The sequence below is a fragment of the Nelumbo lutea genome, chromosome 4 (genome assembly GCF_056320005.1).
Source record: "Nelumbo lutea isolate HS-2025 chromosome 4, American lotus-T2T, whole genome shotgun sequence".
Lineage (NCBI taxonomy): Eukaryota > Viridiplantae > Streptophyta > Magnoliopsida > Proteales > Nelumbonaceae > Nelumbo > Nelumbo lutea.
The window spans coordinates 83,724,446-83,745,436 of NC_142687.1; the positions used below are offsets into that span (position 1 = coordinate 83,724,446).

The window sequence follows — 20,991 nt, forward strand, 5'->3', positions numbered from 1 at the left end:
AATGAAGCAGGAGATGATGATCTGATTCCCCATCTTTTAAACATAAACAACAGACGTGCAGTGAGAAGCAAGTTCTTCCAAGATTCCTTTTCTAGAGAAGATTATAAGTGTTTATTCTATTCCGGCAGGCTTACCACACACAAAAAAAACAAAACCTGGGTCGAATATGAGAGCACCACATCCTCTTGGAAGGAAACTGAATAGAGGCCTGATTTTTTGCAATCAAATCCTTGAAGCAGGACTTGGTTGAGAACTTGCTTGCTGGGTGAAGGGTTCAAAGACGGAGGTTAGATGCACGAGGGGAGAGATAGACCTCCTTAAGGGTGTGAAAGAAGTTAGCAACTTCACTGATTTCTACATCCCTTAGCGGTCTTCATGCTTCAAGTAACAGTTGAGTTGAGATGGCTGAGGATAAACAAACTGCCAATGGTGAAGAGCATAGCTTTCAAGGCGCCAAGGCAAGTCTAGGCGATAGTGGGGCGCCTTGTCGCCTAGTCGTCTAGGCGCCTGCCTAGGCGATGGATATTTTTTAAGTAAAACCATATATCCTAGGGTAGTTCCCTAGGTTCCATAACCATCTTTCCTTATTAATTATTCATAATTTTCATAAGAGAAGTATAAATTTCATGTTTAAGTCTAGAAAATCAACATTTTATGAGAAGAAAAAGAACAAAGGAAAGAAAATTCAAAAAAATATAGGGGCTGAACCCCTACTTTTGTTATAGTAAAGAAGAAAGGGAAAGGTGGAAGAAGAAGAAGAAGATGTGGAAGAAGAAAATGTGTTGATTAGGCAAAATTTTAAGTTCTTCCCTTGCTTATTGGTTCAGGTTTTGAAAATTTTGAGGGTTCAATCAAGGATCAAATTTTCGATACGATACTCCCCGTATCGGGTGTATTGTATTGTATCTTTGGGGTACCGATACCTGTTTACAGGTGTTTCCGGGGACCCATTTTTTTAAATAATATATATATGTTTAAAAATGAAATTGAAAACCAAAGAAATTAAAAAGGAGGGAGTATCGTTGTAAGTACCGATACACCTCTGCTAATACATAGAGGTGTATCGATACTTTGAACCATGGGTTCGAATCAGCAGTTGGCAATGTTTGCGTTGACTAAAACCTAACAAAATAAGAAAATAATAAAGGGAGATTAGTATATAAACACATAAAATGAATATTCTAGTTTAATAATGTCTATTTTATAATTATAACGTAAAAAAGTTAAAAATATAAAAGTATTTTATAACCTAGTGCACAAAAAGGACATCTTTTTTGTCGCCTAGGCACCCGCCTAGGTGTCACCTTGACAACTAGCCACACCAGAAATCCTTACAAATCCTGTTATTCTCCCCACTTTCCACCTTGAAGGAACACCATTGAGAAAAAGGACATCTTTTTTTTTGATAATTAGAAAAAGAAGGATTTTTGGCATTTGAATTTCATGTTTTAATGGAATCTGGAATATTATGAGAGTTGTTACTTCATTTCTGTGGAACAGAATTGTAAATAGAATTCAAATCCAATTCAGCTCCCACAGTTCAAATGTATCCTACGAGTATTCCATTTGTATTATGTTAGTAATAAGAGGAAGTATGAGCTGTGCTGTTTCTGTATCCTTCCCACATTGTGATTCTTCTATATTGGCATATGCTCTTAATGAATACAATCCTTGCAATTTATTTTTTGATTTCTGACTGTTAGTACAGTTCATGTGATTCCTTTCCACATTAATTCCTTATAACCTTAGCTCTCATACAGTTCATGTTAAAGGACATTCCATGTTTAATTGCGACCATATTTTTTGGTTTCTGACTTTTTAAAGTTGGATGATATTATAATTATTGATTGTTTTGCATTCTTTAGGTTATTGCAAATAGAGCAGCTGAAATTCTTGATCATAAACGTGGTGAAAAGTTTGTGCATCCAAATGACCATGTTAATAGGTCGCAATCTTCAAATGACACATTTCCAACTGTAAGGCATCTACTTATTTTATGGTCTTGGCATATGTTGTAGGTTCTGCATATCTTTCTAATAACAATGATTTTGTTGCTTTTCTCTTAAGATAATTTGTTTTAAAGATGGCAAGAATTTCTCACTTTGCAATTTAAATGACTAAACCACTATTGTTTTATTAGTTGCTAACTAGGACTATGTTCCTTTCTTCAGGTCATGCACATTGCTGCAGCAGTTGAAATAAATTCAAGGTTTATACCAAGCTTGAAACAATTGCATGCACATTGCTTCAGGTCATGCACATTGCTACAGCTCATTCTTATGTATTTCATGTGGTTGGCCTGCTAATGTTCATACACCAGAGCATTTCATATTGCATGTTGTGCATCTCGATCCCTGTATTTTATACACCTGAGTATTTTTTTTTTGAAAAGAGTTAAGATAACTTTATTTCTGAAAATACATATAAACAGAGAAGCCAGAGCATTTTCATGTATCCATGTATGGGTGGTTTGACTTGAGAGGCTTGAGACCCAGACGTGCTTGTAAAGATGTATCCAAGTATCTGACTAATGCAAAATGTGGTATTTTTATTTGGCACTACAAAGTTTTAAACATAAATAGTACACAATTTTGTACAATATTTCAGTATGTGAAGAAATGGTGTTAATTTTTCAGATTAGTCAGGTAATGGTTGATTAAATGCATTTAGTTCCCAAGTTTTTGTTAAGCAGTGTGTCAGTGTATCTGGTTCTATTGATCAAATCTACTTATCTTTTGGTGTGCGAGTCTATTTATAATACTGGCTTTTCCTTGAATTCTGGTTGTGTATTATAGCCAAGGTGCTTGAATTGGTTAACAATGTATGGCATTAACCCTACTATGACATGATGTTCATAAAGAACCATGCTCAATTCATGAAGATGATAATGAAATTTCTTGATCAAAATTTATCCTTTTGATCTCATTTTCTTTACTTTTTGGGAAAGGTTTTGACCAATGTTAAATTCTGAGGATTTCTTTGAAGATATCCTTCTAGTGCTTTTCAGGACCCTCAGCCCCTGTTTACATTCTTGGAACTGTGTGTGTGCTTAGGGAATTAGAAAACACTCATCAAAAAGGGAAAAAAAAAGAAAAAAATGAATTATAAAAGGGCACTTATAGTATTGGTGCGTAATTGGTGTTCCATATTGATATGGTATGGTGAAGTCAAATATTCAAACTTTCATGTCAATTACCATAGCTTCAAACTGAAACCTGAGTGGAAACTGTCTAGTTCACACTCTACTTTGAGACATAATTTAAGTGTCAAAACTTTCCATTTTGGCTTGAGTTTGGTGATGTTGAATTAATTTATTTTATTTTGTTAGGATCTGTTTGGTTGGTTAAAGCATATTATTTTTTCTGTTATTGTACTTTACTTACAGCAGCGGCACAAAGGTCTTTTCCCTTCTTATTTTTTGTTGCCCTATATATTATAATAGAAGCTGGCGCCACCAGCACTGTTCAATTGCCTCTAATCCTTCTTCCTTTCTTTCTTCTTCTCTTTTTCTCCTCTTCTCTTTTATTCTCTTCTCTTCTCTTCTTCTTTATTTTTCAATTGGATTTATCGTGAAGATGGTATCAGAGCAAGGCCATTGAATCTGGGCGATAAAGTTTCTTCTAAAAGTTGTTGAATCTGGGCGGAACAGAGGATTAAATCTGGGTTGATCGAATCAGATCTGCAACTGGTAGGTCACGGATGACCTGCTTTCTCTGTTTGTTGGCTTGATTTCATGTGTGTAAGGATCTCTCTTAGTGATTGATGCTTATAGACCTGGAAAACTAGTAGGCTGGGACCATTATTCCATACAGGTCTGAAAATCAGTTTTGTCATATTGTTTTTTCTGGAAATTGGTGCTGTTCTTGTGCTCAGATTAAGTCCAAAACTGAAGTGTGTCTGGACTGCTCACTTGTTATGTGTGGAGTTTTTTGTTTAGATAAAAGGAGGGATCCTAAGTTGAGAGTTTAGATAAAAAGTTCTGTGTTGACCATGTCGTCTGAGAATTCTGCTACTTTAGGGGTTTTAGGAAGTCAAAATGGAGTGAGTGGGAGAATGGATATGAGTTTCCCCATGGCTGTTATTCCCTTTGATGGTCTGAATTACCTTGAATGGTCTAGGGGAATAAAACTCTACATCACTGCTAGGGGGAAAATAGGATACATCAATGGGAAAGTGAAGGAACCAAAGAACGGAAGTGCTGAATATGATAGGTGGAACTAAGAAAATAGTATGGTGATGTCATGGCTCTTGGTTTCCATACTGCCATAGGTAAGAAAGACATTTATGTGGGTTGAAACTGCTTGTGAAATATGGGAACAAGCAAAGTCCACTATTCAGAGCAGAGACACTATGCTAAGATATACCAACTGCAAGCTGAATCCTCTACTTGCAAACACAGGGGGAGAGGAGTCTCTTGGTGTACTATTCAGATCTGACATCGATATGGAAAGAACTTGATCACTATCAGGATGTAAATTGGAAGTGTGATGAAGATGCGAAGGCATACAAGTCACTTGTATCTCAATAACAGGTATTTGCCTTTCTCTTGGGGCTAAATCCTTCATATGAGTCCATCAGGGTGCAGATCTTGGGAAGTAAAGATTTGCCATCAGTTCAGGAGGTTTATGCCTTAGTTCAGTTAGAAGAGAGAAGAAGTGATGAATTGTATAAAGGGAGAGCCAGTTGCCCTAGCTGTCCAGGGAAGTTCAGATACTAATGTCGGAGGTGGTTTTAAGAAGGGTGGCTCTCAGAAGAGAACAGATGATAAGAGTAAACATTGGTGCACTCACTGCTAGAAGACAAGACACACTAGAGATACATGTTGAGATCTCCATGGAAAACCTAAATGGGCACAGGATTTGGGTAAGAAGTCAACAATTGATCAGGGCAAGAAACCAAGTTAGTAGAATAAAAAAAAGTATAACTCAACTAATATGGCATTTCAAGATACTAATCCCATGGTAATTCAGGAAAGACATCCAAATTCTTACCCTAAGGAAGAGATCATCAACTCCTTTCGTGACCATTTGGAGTTATATGGTAGGACTCTTTGCCAGATGGATTTTGGTCCTACTACTACCTCTTTCGCGTCTACATCAGGTAACATTGCCGCTGCCTTCCATGTGTCATCTCATACTTCTGGTTCTCCTTGGGTAATCGACTCCGGAGCCTCAAACCACATGACTGGTAAGTCAAATTTATTTCAGGCATACAACCTTCTCTCTGGGAGAGATAAGGTGAGACTAGCTAATGGTTCTTTCTCCACCATAGCCGGCCAAGGAACCATAATTCTCACACTCGGCCTTACCCTTTATAATGTATTGCATGTTCCTAAATTACCTATAAATTTGCTTTCCATTAGTAGTACTCACTCCTTGAACTGTTCAGTTACTTTCTTTCCGTCTTCATGTGTGTTTTAGGATTTGGCCTCGGGGAAGACGATTTGTAGAGGAAGCATGGTGGATGGTTTCTACATGTTGGAGAATAAAGCTGGTCTTGTGGCTACAGTGTCCTTGAGTTCGTCCAGTGAGACTCAAGCCTATTTATGGCACAGTCGTCTTGGTCATTTTTTTTTTGAGTCATTAAAAAGTTTTGTTTCAAAAGTTGTTTGAGTCTTTGTCAGTGAGTCAATTGCAGTGTCAGGCATGTCAATTGAGTAAACATTGTAGAAGCTCTTTTCCTTTGAGAAATAAAAGATCTGAATTTCCGTTTCATAGGCCCCAATTAATGCTAGGAAGAGGAAAGGTCAACAATCAGCTAAGGGGGGGAAATAATTGAACAATTAATCACATGAGGGCAATTATAGCTGGAGGGAATAAGGAGAGTGTTGAGGCAGTTATAGCTATGTCAGTTATGAATAAGAAGAGTTTTTGGGCATTTATAACTAGGCCGGCTAGGCATTTATAGAGGGAGTCAATTATGCTATTAGTAGAGTATAAGAAGGGAAGGGGGTGGTATGTTTTTCTTTGAGTAAAGAGTATTGTGAGTGTTTGGGAGAGCCGGCGGTCTCTTGAAGAACCGACCAACTGTTAATGTTTCTGTTGAATGAATACTGGTCTCTTTTGTTGATGTTCGAGTGTGTGAATGCTGCTGTAAGCCTGTGAACTGTGTGTCAAGTTTCTGGGTCATATCAATGGTATCAGAGCTCGTCTTTCCTCGGCCATGGTGACAGCTAAGGAAGTGACATTGCAGGTGGAGGGTTTCGAAGAACGCTTGACTTCTCTGCATTCTGAAGTAGATGGCTTACGCGATGAGATAACAACTAGCCTAGTTATAAATGCCCAAAAACTCTTCTTATTCATAACTGACATAGCTATAAATGCCCCAAGACTCTCCTTATTCCCTCCAGCTGATTATTGACCTTTCCTCTTCCTGGCATTAATTGGACTTTCGAAGATCACATCCTTGGAAGGAGCCGTTCAAGACTTGGTAAGACGTTTTGATCTGTTGCTTCAGCAACAGACCTTGCCAGCTCCTTTGTCTACAACGGACATTGCTCCTCCTGTAGCTGCATCAAGTCGTGCGGCTGACAAAGGGAAGAGTGCAGCTTTCCCGACGTCTCCTTCAGTGTCAGTCCCGGAACATACTTCTGATTCACTTCCTCGGAAGTTGGAGTTACCTATTTTTGATGGGGAAAATCCTGATGGCTGGCTTTTTCACGCGGAGCGCTATTTTGAGATTAATGGCTTGCTTCCGGCGGAGCGTCTGCGAGCTGCAGTTGTCTGTTTAGAGGGTGATGCATTGGCGTGGTATTACTGGGAAGATGGTCGGCGACCTTTTCGTGGTTGGACAAAATTCAAAGAGCTCCTCCTTGAACGTTTTCGATCGACTCAAGAGGGTAATTTACAGGAGCAACTCTTCTCATTACATCAGTCTTTCTACTGTTAAGGAATATCGTCGCCAATTCGAGGTTCTCTCCGCTCCCTTACGTGACCTGCTGGAATCAGTCCTTGAAGAAGCATTTGTTAATGGGTTGCATGACCCTTTCCTGAAAGGTGCCATGAAGCGGGGTGACTGGTATAGAACTAAAGACTTGGTACTTAAGGGCTTTGATTGGATTGTCAATGAAATGAAGAAATCTGGTCTTCGAGGCCATGGTGGAGCTGGTTTTCCATCTGGCCTGAAGTGGTCTTTCATGCCACAAGTATCTGATGGCCGTCCTTCTTATCTTGTTGTCAATGCTGATGAGAGTGATCCAGGAACATGTAAGGACAGAGAAATTATGCGCCATGACCCACATAATCTACTTGAGAGTTGCCTGATTGCAAGGGTTGGTATGCGGGCCACTGCTGCTTATATCTACATAAGGGGAGAGTATGTAAATGAGCGGAAAAACCTTGAGAAGGCAAGGAGGGAAGCTTATCAAGCTGGACTTTTGGGAAAAAAAGCATGTGGATCTGGGTATGATTTTGATGTTCATATCCACTATGGGGTTGGCGCTTACATTTGTGGAGAAGAGACGGCATTGTTGGAAAGCCTTGAAGGAAAACAAGGAAAACCAAGGTTGAATCCTCCTTTTCCAGCTAATGCAGGGCTATATGGATGTCCAACAACTGTTACAAATGTTGACATTGTGGCTGTTTCCCCCACCATTTTAAGGCGTGATCCTGAATGGTTTGCTAGTTTTGGCAGGAAGAACAATTCTGGGACAAAGCTATTCTATGTCTTAGGCCACATGAATAAGCCTTGTACAATTGAAGAGGAGATGAGTATTCCATTGAAGGAGCTGATAGAGAGGCACTGTGGAGGAGTTAGAGGGGGATGGGATAATTTGCTTGTTGTGATACTAGGGGGTTCTTCTGTTCCACTGATTCCAAAGCACATATGTGGTGACGTGTTGATGGTGCACTCAAGGCTGTCCAAACGGGTTTAGGGACAACTGCTGTAATTGTGATGGACAAGTCAACTGATATTGTGGATGCAATTGCTAGGCTCTCTTCTACAAGCATGAAAGTTGTGGGCAGTGCACACCACGCAGGGAGGGGACAGGATGGCTGTGGAGGATTATGGAGAGGCTGAAGGTTGGAAACGCGAAGCTGGAGGAAATAGACATGCTTCAAGAGGTGACAGAGCAGACACACCATCTGTGCATTGGGCGATGCTGCTGCTTGGCCTATGCAGGGACATATCAGTACGCGGTGTGCGTCCATCCACTATGCCTGGAGCTACTGGTTTGGGAGTTCTTATTCATTGCTGGGCCTGCCTGATTTTGAAGATTCTTGGGAGCCTTTTGATTTACTTCGAGACCAGTTTCCTCATTTTAACCTTGAGGACAAGGTTAGACTTTGGACGGCGGGTAATGATAGGCCCCAATTAATGCCAGGAAGAGGAAAGGTCAACAATCAGCTAGGGGGGGAAATAATTGAACAATTAATCACATGAGGGCAATTATAGCTGGAGGGAATAAGGAGAGTCTTGGGGCATTTATAGCTATGTTAGTTATGAATAAGAAGAGTTTTTGGGCATTTATAACTAGGCCAGCTGGGCATTTATAGAGGGAGTCAGTTATGCTATTAGTAGAGTATAAGAAGGGGCTTTGGGGGATAGGGGTTGTATGTTTTTCTTTGAGTAAAGAATATTGTGAGTGTTTGGGAGAGCCGGCGGTCTCTCGAAGAACCGACCAACTGTTAATGTTTTCTGCTGAATGAATACTAGTCTCTTTTGTTGATGTTCGAGTGTGTGAACGCTGCTGTAAGTCTGTGAACTGCGTGTCAAGTTTCTGGGTCATATCAGTCTTGTGGTTATAGAGTCCTTGAGTTCGTCCAGTGAGAGTCAAGCCTATTTATGGCACAGTCATCTTGGTCATATTTCTTTTGAGTCATTAAAAAGTTATATTTCAAAAGTTCTTTGAGTCTTTGTCAGTGAGTCAATTGCAGTGTCAGGCATGTCAATTGAGTAAACATTGTAGAATATCTTTTCCTTTGAGAAATAAAAGATCTGAATTTCCGTTTCATATTATTATTCTGATGTTTGGGGCCCTGTTACTCTACCTACTAAGGCTAGATATAAGTACTTCATTACTTTGATCGATGATTACTCTAGATACACTTGGGTTTACCCTATGCGATCTAGAGCTGAAGTGCCTAAAATTGTGAAAGACTTTCAACACATGGTGTTCACTCAGTTCCAAACTGAAGTTCATATTTTCTAGTCGGACAATGCAAAGGAATACTTCCATAGTGATCTCACGGAATTCTTTGCTTCGAGTGGATTGCTTCAACGAAGCTCTTGTGCTAGGACACCCCAACAAAATGGTGTTGCTGAAAGAAAAACCCGTCATCTTCTCAAAGTAGCTCATGGCTTGTTAATCTATATGAATGTTCCAAAACGTTTTTGGATGGATGTTGTTTTATGTGCTACGTACATCATCAACCGTATGCCATCTTGGTTACTAGAGTATAAGGCCCCACATAAGCTTTTGTTTCCTACAACTCCTTTGTCCCCCATTTTAATGCGTGCTTTTGGGTGTCGTTGCTTTATCCATAACTTGTCCCCTACTCGGGGTAAACTTGATCCTCGTGCTATTCCTTGTGTTTTTCTTGGTTACCCTTTATCTCAAAAGGGGTGTCGTTGCTATGATCTCACCTCTTGCAAGTACTATGTCTTCATTGACGTATCCCTCTTTGAAATTCAACCTTTTTTCTCGGTTTCTCCTCAGGGGGAGAGTAGGGTTGAGGAAAAACAGGCTCAGACTCAACTACCTCCTTTACTTGATCCTCCATTCCGTGTCTTTCTTCACTGCCACAAAAGCCAATAGAGTTCAAGAGCCGTGGAACCTGACACTATGCAACCAACATCATCGGTTTCACCGGAGGTTGATCCCTCTCATCAGCCAAGTACACTTGCTCCTATTGATACGCCTATTCCTCTCAATGTTGATTCCCTTGTCATTAATGATCTTGATGTTCCTATTGCTAAGAGAAAGGGTGTTAGATCTTGTACCGCTAGTCATCCTATATCTCACTTTGTGTCCTATGACCATATTTCAGCTTCATATCGTGCATTCCTCTCTTCTGTTGATAGTACCCATGTTCCTAAGAATGTGGCAAAAGCTTTGTCCAAACCTGAATGGATAGATGCTATGAAGTGAGAAATTGATGCATTACACAAAATTGACACTTGGGAGTTGGTGGATCTTCCTAAAGGGAAGGAACCAGTGGGTTGCAAGTGGGTGTTCACAATGAAATACAAGGCTGATGGAACTGTTGAAAGGTACAAGGCCAGACTGGTGGTAAAAGGTTTTACATAGGTATATGAAGTGGACTATGTAGAGACTTTTGCTCCAGTAGCCAAGATGAACTCTATTAGGATTCTTCTTTCATTGGCAACAAATCTTGACTGGGAACTTCACCAACTGGACATCAAAAATGCTTTCTTGAATGGTGACTTAGAAGAGGAAGTGTACATGACCCAACCTCTAGGTTTTTGTGCCAAAGGCAATGAACAAAAAGTGTGCAGGTTAAAAAAATCTTTATATGGGCTGAAACAATCACCTTGGGCTTGGTTTAGTAAGTTCCACTTAGCGGTTCAACAAATGAGGTTCAAACAATGCCAGTTAGACTACACCCTATTTGTGAAGAAAGGTGAAGAGAAAATTGCAGCTCTAATTGTGTATGTTGATGACATAGTGATCACAGGAGATTGGGAGGCTGAAATACATAGACTAAAATAATTCTTAGCCACTCAATTTGAGGTGAAAGATCTAGGCCCCTAATGTTATTTCCTTGGAATTGAAGTTGCCCGCTCTCACAAGGGCATCTTTATTTCCCAACAGAAATATGTACTAGATCTACTAGAAGATATAGGCAAACTAGGGATGAGACCAATTGACTCACCAATTGAACCTAACCATCAACTAGGAGATAGTCAGGGAGAGTTCTTGAAATATTGTACTTTACTTATAGCAGGGGTACAAAGGTCTTTTCCCTTCTTATTTTTTGTCGCCCTATATATTATAATAGAAGTTGGCGCCGCCAACACTGTTCCATTTGCCTCTAATCCTTCTTCCTTTCTTTCTTCTTCTCTTCTTCTCCTCTTCTCTTTTCTTCTTTTCTCTTCTCTGCTTCTTTATTTTTCAATCGGATTTATTGTCAAGAGGTGACATTAGAAAGATGATTGATTATTTATTTAATAAGCCCAAGATTATGCAATTTGGACATGGAACTGGCCCAGTTATTGGTTGATCTATGGACTCTATCAATGAGTCTGTGATGGGATTTTCTCTTTCTTGGTTCTTTGAGTTTTCTATTTAGAACTTTTGTAGTTTTAAGGCTTTTATTGGTATGTGATAGATATTAGTTTTAAAATTTATTTCCATTTGAAAATTTGTTAATTTCGAACTATTCTATCCAATTGTATGAGTTAAAGAGTATTAAGGCTCTAAATTGGGGGAATTAGTTTATATAAAGTCTAACAATGCTACAAGGGAAGGCAAGAACCCGGGTCCTTTGAAGCTTTAGTTTTTTTTTTTTTGATGAATATTGAAGCTTTAGGATGTTTCCAGCGAATGATTGGGAATCTTCAATATCATCAGATGGTAAGTTGATGATGTTTTTGAAAATGATAAGCTTATTAGGGAAGGTGAGAATGTGGATCTACTGAAGCTCAACCTTTCTGGAAAAGGAAAAACAAAAGAGAAGATCGTATGTGGTGATTAGAAACTTCAATGTCATTGGAAGGTAAATTTGATGATGCCAATAAGGATGGTGAAACTTCTGATTCAGGAGCTTAGATGGTTCCTGAGATTCATGTGGAGACAGGTGCTTATATGGTAATGTTTATTTATTTTTTCGATCAGCAAAATAAATGTTTTTTTTTTTTTTTTTTCTGGAAGGTGTTCAATTAGTTATGATGACAGGAAAAAATTAGGGTGGATGAAGAAAATCAAGGTGTTTATGAGTTTGTGGTAGCTGAATGATAGGTTGTGGTGTGAGAGCAATATTGTATTGTGTTTACAAAGTGGGTTGGTGATTCAGCCATTCAGGTGAGTAACGAACTTGTTTATGGTGTTTTTCTATGCTAAAAACTGGGTGTAGTATGTTTTCAGAGCTGATTAGTTGAAGAAGAGACCTTTATTTTAGTAGCTGATCATTGTTCAAATGTTTTAGACATATGGCTGCGTCAACAAATAGTTCCAAAGCTGCTGTTGTGTTACAGTCAGACCTTATGAATACCTAGTTGACTACTGTTAAGCTTAATGGTACAAACTATGTAACTTGGGTTAAATCAGTTGAAGTATCTCTAATTGGAAGAGGAAAACTAAAATATATTAAGGAGGATAAGCCAAAGAGTTGGTCTGATGGGTACAATGACTGGGTGCAATAAACTGCATAGATAATGACATCACTGTGGAATAGTATGGAGAATCATAGTAGTATTAATCTTGTGTTTCTGGACACTGCTAAAGAAATTTGGGATCATGCCAAGCAGTTGTATACGGGGTAGGACAATGTGCCAAGGATCTATCAGCTGCATCAAGAGTATTTAAACTCTCCAACAAGGTGATGGGAGTGTAGCTGAATATTTTGCAGGCATGAAGAACCTAAGGAATGAGATAAATGTCTATCAGCCTCTGTTTATAGACTTGAAGGTACAACAACAACAACAAAGGGAACACTTGGAAATTGCAAGACTTTTGTCTGGGTTGAGAACAGTATTTGAACCAGTGAGAGCTCAAATTTTGGGTAGTAGTGATCTCCCATCTCTCTTAGAGGTGTCCTCACATATTAGGAAGTATCAATTTTGAAAAGAAATGTTAGTAGTACAATGGAACAAAAGAAGCTTTGGGGATGTCAAAACTAGAAAAAGAAAGGAGCTGATAAGTTCTTTAGGGAAGACCCAAGGAAGGAGGTGGCTACAATTTTTATTTTTTTGGGTAAGTAGAGAGGTGGCTACAATTGTAGATAGGGAAGAAATTTGTTGTTGACAGAAGTCTAGGATGATCTGGTTTAGGAAGAGGATAGAATTAATCATTTCTGTGCATACACATTTTTTTTATCAGCAAAGAAAATCATTTATTGATTTTAATCTGAAATTAAGATACAGTACTTACTATTTTCCATGGCAAAGTGGTTTACAATACTGCCCAAAATAAGGATGGTCTATCAGCTCCCTGCTTGGCTAACACATCTGCCAACCCATTAGCTTCCTTTTTAACCCAATTGAAAGTAGAGTTAAATCTCTTTGCAAGTTGGTCAATCTGTCTAAAAGTGAATCTTAGCTTCCAAGGTACTGACTCAATTTGCCTTGCCCATGTTATAATCAGAAGTGAGTCTCCTTCAATGTCCAGCTCTCTTGCCCCTATTCTGCAAGCTTCAGTCCTTGCCATAGTGCCTTTGATTCAGCTTGGATTGAGTCTGCAAGCCCGATTGGTCCTGAGAACAAGGCCAGCACTACTCCATGACGGTCTCGAAAGACTCCCCCTACTCCTGCTCTTCCTGGGTTGCCAAAGGAACTCCCATCGAAGTTTAGTTTCAGTTTATTTGGCCCTGGTGCCTGGTGGTTTCCACTCCACTCTTATAGTTTCTCTATGTGGTTCTGAGAGTACCACTTCTGTCCAATTTCTTATGAAGTCATCCGTGGGAATACCTTTGAACAAATCCAAGGTTTTGACCCAATGTACTGATCTGATTTTGATGGCTTCAATCACCTCCACTAAGGATTTACATTTTCCATTGAAGATCCTCTGATTTCTCTCTTTCCAAATTGACCAAACCACAGCAGCACGTACTGTTTTCCACACACATCTTCCCCTTTTCTTCTGTTGCCTTAGGAAGGTTGGGTTGAAGAGACTCACTATGTCTTGTTGGGGGGGGGGTCCATCTGCATCCAAAGAGAACAGAAATAGTCCCAAATAGAAGAAACAAATGAGCTGGGGAGCAGCAAGTGAGAGAAGGTTTCACCACAAGCCTTACAGAGAACACACATGGGGAGAAAGGCACATGTTTGGCCTTTTTTTCTGTAGCACGTCACGGGTGTTTACCTTCCCTTGAAAAATTTCCCAGCAAAGAGCTTGTACTTTAGGAGGAATTGGTTTACACCAAATTTTTATGCATACATATTCTAAAGCAAGGACAAGGAGATCGGTGCATGCTTCAAATGGACAAGGAGATCAGCTAATGGTTTAGACACGTTGGCTAAACAAGGGACTGTGAGGGAGAGAATGTTCTGGGCAGTTTTGTAAGAAAGATTACAGGGGGATCAACACCTGTTTAGGGGTTGACAGTTGTACTTAACTCTGGAAAGTTATTCTTAAGTTGTATTAATGAAGTTACCGTTTCCAATAAAAAAATATATTCTAAAGCAAGGAAAAATAATTACATTTCCAGGCTCAATCTTTTCTTTTCTTTTTTTTTTCTGTTTAGTCATGAATTCATGGAAAACTATGATCTTGTTTGTTTAATGGAGCTAATGGCTTCCAGCATCAATTTCTACAAGGAGTTGTATGCATGTCCTGTCACTGATACAATTACTATTCTATGAATCCTCTGCAGTCTCTTGAATTTAAAGTTATTATTAAGATTGGACGCACTCACACCCAAGATGCAACACCTTTAACTCCTGGACAAGAATTCAGTGGGTATGCTACTCAAGTAAGTTTTTCTCTCTATTGTACCTTCTTCCTGGTATATAAGAGGTGCTTCTGTATTTATTTAAGTACTCCATTTGCAGGTAAAATATGGAATTGACAGAATCATCTGCACTCTTCCTCGCATGTATCAAGTAGGTGACTGAAGTTTTGCATTTGATTAGTTTTTCCCTTCTTTTGAGTTCTTACAAGATGAAGTCTTCTGAGCAGCTTGCACAAGGTGGGACTGCTGTTGGAACAGGACTGAATACCAAAAAGGGGTATGATTTCCTTGGGCTCAAAGCATTTCTTATCTTTCTTCTTTCTAATTTTTCTTTGGAGTCATTGTCATATGTCCTGATTGTCATATTGAGCCACTGCTAGCAAAACCTATGGATACAGACAAATTATTTTGACAGACATAGATTTTGGACATAGCAAGCCTACAAAATTGATATCACAAACAGGCTTATATTTATGCATATGTATGAATATCACCAATAGTGCATGCATACTTAGTTTGATTATATATGCAAGCCATTGATTGCTACTAAAGTGCCCAGCTATTAAGTGATACCCTTTTGAAGGTTGACGTTGTTGAACTTACAAAAAGTGAACTTTAGTAGCAATCAATGCAAAGAGGTAAACTTGTGCAATGAAGTTGAAATAATGAAAAGGAAGAAGATGACAAGTGATTCAACATGAAAACCTTTGCATTTTATGAATAGTTTGATTATATATGTTGATCTTATAAAAAGTTCAGGTCATCCCAATTTTAGTATAGACACCTCAGCCTTCAAAAGGGTATCATCTTAGTAGCTTGGCATTACTTAAAGAAAATGCAAACAAGTAAACTTGTACAATCAAGTTGGAATAGTGAAAAGGAAGATGACAAGTGATTCAACATGAAACCATGCTAGAGGGGTTTCTAGGTTGAAGCTTATTTGAAGTACATAGTAACGTCAATCTTCTTTACACCTACAAGACATCTAGAATAATCCACCAACCTTGTCCACAGATTTAACCAAGGTGCGTTTGTTGGACATCATTGGGCTGTACCATTTGTAGGAAATGAAGAAACACTTTTCCCTTTATAGAAGGAACCAAACAAATCACCAACACTATAAATTACAGCCATGCGCTGATCAGGTTGGAATTTGTCGAAAGCAAAATGCAGCATTATACTTCTTTATACTTCATACAGGAGATATAGAGTAGTTTATAGATCTTGTGCACAGATTTAACCAATATATGTCTTCTTGAACATTGTTGGGTTATACCGTTTTTAGGGAATGGAGAAATATTTTTGTTCTTTGTGAAGGAATTTTCATCTTTTGATAAAAGAAACCTAATATCCATTTCTTGTTTGTTAAAAACGATGATGATAAAAGCATAATATTAACAAGAACAACAATTTCTTACTAGTGATCATTTAACTATAAGGTTTAAAGCTACAAGGAAAAAGGTGAATGGGAGGACTGGAGCAGCATTACATCTTAATCAGTAATATTGCCTAAGGATATCAAGACACACGGTTTGAGAAGTCGAATGGTTCAATTTGCTTAGGAAAAACAGCATATGGCAAAAGCACCATATCTGTGTGTTTGCATCCAAATTCCTAAGTCTGGAATTTTCTCTCTGCCACTGTTCAAAGATATCAGCAGCCTCCTGATGAGATACCAATTATGTAAATTCTCAATTAGACTTAAGAAATTGGTAGATTAGCAACCTCTAGGAGTAACTAAATATAGATTCAAGCATATGGAGCCATTCAAAGACATCAAAAGCAGAAATTCTAAAGATGAAAATTTGAATTTGACCAAGAAAATGAGAACAAGGATTTAATAGGCCTATTAACAAAAAGATGTTACCATATGGGCTAGAAGGGGAATTTGCTTTCTCAATTGGAATTCATTAGATGGGCAACCCACTGCATGAGGCTCCCAACAATGTGGGGTATGGTTTTCTTTAGATATTACTGATTTACTGTGAAATTATATCCTGTTTTGTGTTGTGAATTTTTTGTACTGATTTTTGTTTTTGGTTTATTTCTTTATACTTTCTTTTCACAATATTTGCATTTTATCTCAGGTTTGATGTGAAAATTGCTGCAGCTGTAGCTGAAGAAACTAACCTACCATTTGTCACAGCTGAAAACAAGTTTGAAGCTCTGGTTAATCTCTAAAACCCATAAAGTTCCCTTTTCTATACACATATCTAGGTGATAGAAAGTGGGATTTAAATCATTGATCAAATTTCTTTCTCTTTTGACTCTTCATGATAAACTTATTTGGTTTGCTCCAATTCTTCATGCTTTACCAGGCTGCACATGATGCTTTTGTTGAAACAAGTGGAGCCCTAAACACAATTTCTGCTTCCCTTATGAAAATTGCAAATGATATACGTTTATTAGGGAGGTACTTTCATGCTCTGTGTGTGTGCTTGATTATGAATTTTCGTTCATTTATTTGGCATTATTCTTGTGAACTTATGATGTTTTTTCCCTCAGTGGTCCACGTTGCGGTCTTGGTGAACTTATTCTTCCTGAAAATGAGCCAGGCAGCAGTATCATGCCTGTAAAATCCTTTCCTTGATTTTTTTTTTTTTCCCTTTAGGAAAAACTACAGTTGTAATGTAAAGCAGTAAAGTCATTTTCCTTTTATTTTGTAATAGTAGCATGGAGTTTCTTCTGTTTTCAGGGGAAGGTTAACCCAACTCAGTGCGAAGCTCTCACGATGGTCTGTGCACAGGTAAATAGATTGACTTACACTTTCAAATTCATGTTGGACAGTATGAAAAGGACAAATCATTATCAATCAACTGTTGATTATTGAATATAATAATCTCTTGACCACATCATACTAGGAGTATTTAGTAGGCTGATATCTATAACACATTAATGCTGGTCAAATGAAGAACTCTTTCTTTGTAAAATTATCATTATTCAATGTTTTTATTTAATTATTTATGGTAGATTAAATTGTTTGCCAGAAGAGTTAGCTTCTTTTCTGAGCTTAGCTGATAGATGTCTTGGCACTTTGTAGGTTATGGGAAACCACGTGGCAATTACGGTCAGTGGATCAAATGGCCATTTTGAGTTGAATGTATACAAGCCATTAATTGCTAGTGGCCTTCTACGTGTATGTTTTTTCATTTCTACTGCTATAATCTATACTTGAGAAGAGATTGTACTAGCTTTGGTTCTTTAAGGAACTTCTATTAATTTTGATTCGAGGGTTTAATTATAACATTCCCTAATCTTTCATTAACCATTGTCATGAAGCAGAAGGAAACAATTCCTTGCAACTTTTGCTTTGGCATCCTAGAAACTCAATTAGTTAATAGTTTTTTTAGCTTTACATTGAATAGAATATCTTGATGAATTGTATTACCAATGAGTATTTCCCTCTACAACTTTCATTTTATCATTTTTTTCTATTGATATTCAAAATTTTGGTTTCCAACAATTGTTTATGATTCTCTATTGGCAGTCACTGAGGTTGCTTGGTGATGCATCTATTTCCTTTGAGAAGAACTGTGTTAGGGGTATTCAAGCCAATCATGGAAGGATTTCAAAATTACTGCATGAGGTATGTCTTAAGTACATTGCAATTATTGCCATTCTTTCATATGGGAAAATCAGAAGTAACTGACCAAAAGGCCCTGCGATGTTTTTCCTGACATTGCAGTCTCTGATGCTCGTTACATCTTTGAACCCTGTAAGTCTCTTATCTATTTATTCCTTAGATGCTTCATCAAGCATGTTTTTATTGCTCACATTTACTTTTCTAAACTTGTAGAAAATTGGATATGACAATGCTGCTGCGGTTGCCAAGAATGCACACAAAGAGGGAACTACCCTGAAGGTGGAATATTGGATTTTCTTTGGTATTCTGGATCTGTTGTAGCAATAGTGAAAATTAGCTGTACTATAAGTGATGTGTCATGCAAATCACTTTCCTTCTCTTGTTTGAAGTTTTTTTTTTTTTTTTTTTTGAAGTGATAGTATTTCTCAAATATTTTAAGCCCTCAAACAATTGTGTACCTAACATTGAAACCATAGGCTTCTCTTTAAAATACCAGCTATTTTGGGATGGCCTTTGTCAGTGGGAGTAGAGGTGTATTTGATGGAACATGAGCAAGAAAAATAGTAAAACTAGTCATAGTTTTCAAGGCGCCTTGTTGCCTAGTCGCCTAGGCGATAGATTTTTTTTTTAAGTAAAACCATACATCCTAGGGTAGTTCCCTATGTTCCATAACCATCTTTCCTTAATAATTATTCATAATTTCATAAGAGAAGTATAAATTTCATGTTTAAGTCTAGAAAATCAACATTTTATGAGAAGAAAAAGAACAAAGGAAAGGAAATTCAAAAAATATAGGGGCTGAACCCCTACTTTTGTTATAGGAAAGAAGAAAAGAAAAGGTGGAAGAAGATGTGGAAGAAGAAAATGTGTTGATTATGCAAAATTTTAAGTTCTTCCCTTGCTTATTGGTTTAGGTTTTGAATTTTGAGGGTTCAATCAAGGATCAAATTTTCAATACGATACGCCCCATATTGGGTTTATTGTATTGTATCAAATATATATATATATATATAAATGAAATTGAAAACCAAAGAAATAAAAAAAGGGGCAGTATCGTTATAAGTACCGATACACCTCTCTGAACCATGGGTTCAATACAGCAGTTGGCAATGTTTGTGTTGATTAAATCCTAACAAAATAAGAAAATAATAAAAATAAATTAGTATATAAACACATAAAATGAATATTCTAGTTTAATAATGTCTATTTTATAATTATAATGTCAAAAAGTTATAAATATAAAAGTATTTTATAACCCAGTGCACAAAACTGCTTGGCGACTGGGCGAGGCGAGCCTCCAAGGGCGCCTTGTCGCCTAGGGTGAATAATAGAACCCATTGTTGAGGAAGTACCATAAAAATGTTCGACAAGTGTTCAACCTGCAAAAACTTTATAGCTGCAGTTAAAATAGAACCCTATCTTTTAATGGTGACCTAGATGGAGATGATTGTTTACTTTTGACCAAATATCATTTCCTGCTGGAGTTCATTTACCACCTTAGCTTATGAAAGTTTTACCATCTTTTTTTGTTAGGCATGCTAAATTTCATCAACTGTGCTTTTTATTGACAATCATTTTATTTTGATTACTTTGAGTGGCAGCTGATGCACCAGGTAATTTAAACTCTAACCTGTGTATGATAAAATTTGTTTGGTTGAACAGTAAAAAGGTTGCTATTCCCAACCTTAATTGAGTGAGGAGGAACGCAGCACAAATTCCATTAGTGTCGTCATACCAAATGCTCCAGACTACCTTAATTTAAATTAACCAAAAGTTGCATACAGTAAGGATGTTAGATTCCCTACTGTTCAAGTAGGCTAGCATTTCTTTTGCACATGTTGCTCATTGCTTGATGCCATCTATTTTCCTGGATGTTGCCAAATCTCAATCTAAAAAAATCTTATTTTGCAGGAGTCTGCATTGAAACTTGGAGTACTTGCTTCTGAAGAATTTGACAAACTCGTGGTGCCTGAAAAGATGATTGGTCCCTCTGACTGATTTGAGAAAGATATTGGAGTTCTTACAAAACCTTCCGAGACTTGACAGCAAATTGCCCTGAAGTTCCATTTTTGCACACCATCTCATCTCCAGTTGATTGGATGGGGGTAGATACATATGATATGCATATAGCTAATCAAGCCGTAACATTGATGCATCCTCCACAAATGTTGTCTTGTTTTTGGTAGGTGATTTTTGGTTCATACCACAGGGCAACTGATACGCAGTTGCATCAATTTAATAAGGAAATCTCCTGTACCTTTATAGGAGAGAGAAATTTGGAGGAAATAGAATGGTGGGTTCATGAGAGACAGAGAGAGGAGGGGCCAAATTCATCATGATGATGTGCCTAGACTCTAGAAAGGTTCTTCCCTGAAATAAATCAATTATTGTAATACATGAGACTAGCTTTCATTATTATTATTATTATTATTATTATTTGTAAAAGGGGGAATGCATTAATAATAAAACCAGTACAATATCATAGAGTTTGCTAGATGGGGTTTGTCTATTCCAGATTAATCCAATCTGGGCAATCAAAAGGAAAGAGACCCCTATCCACGAAGCCCCGCTGGGCTAGCTTGTGAGCTGTATTGGTACAATTTCTGTTAATGAAATTTAAGGAAAAATCTAGGCCCACTATAGCAAAAAAGATGTCTTTCACCAAAAGAGAAATATCAGCTGAAAAGTCTTTGAGTCTTCTCCTGAACGTGTCTGGCAGTCTGTCTCAATAACACACCTTTCAGTCCTAGCAAGCTTGGCTAGGATGACAAGGCTTGCTAGGACAACACCTTGTTTAACAACAAAAGTTTTTGCTTGGAGGGCTGATGAAACAAATAC

At 37.9% G+C, this 20,991-nt stretch overlaps 1 protein-coding gene and 1 pseudogene across 1 annotated transcript in view; both read left to right on the forward strand.

Annotated features, from left to right (window-relative positions):
- LOC148861413 (fumarate hydratase 1, mitochondrial-like) overlaps positions 1–20,647 on the forward strand; it is a 35,305-nt gene extending 14,658 nt beyond the window's left edge. Inside the window, 15 exon segments of the mRNA XM_088985852.1 lie at positions 1,866–1,976; positions 2,172–2,251; positions 4,322–4,325; positions 14,493–14,591; positions 14,671–14,721; positions 14,798–14,847; positions 16,658–16,739; positions 16,889–16,983; positions 17,076–17,142; positions 17,266–17,316; positions 17,611–17,706; positions 18,058–18,156; positions 18,256–18,285; positions 18,367–18,432; positions 20,065–20,647. Of these exon segments, the coding sequence (XP_088841978.1) occupies positions 1,866–1,976; positions 2,172–2,251; positions 4,322–4,325; positions 14,493–14,591; positions 14,671–14,721; positions 14,798–14,847; positions 16,658–16,739; positions 16,889–16,983; positions 17,076–17,142; positions 17,266–17,316; positions 17,611–17,706; positions 18,058–18,156; positions 18,256–18,285; positions 18,367–18,432; positions 20,065–20,151 (1,068 nt within the window). The 3' untranslated portion in view covers positions 20,152–20,647.
- On the forward strand, positions 6,639–8,966 carry LOC148861414 (NADH dehydrogenase [ubiquinone] flavoprotein 1, mitochondrial pseudogene; annotated as a pseudogene).
- Positions 20,648–20,991: the final 344 nt, after the last annotated feature.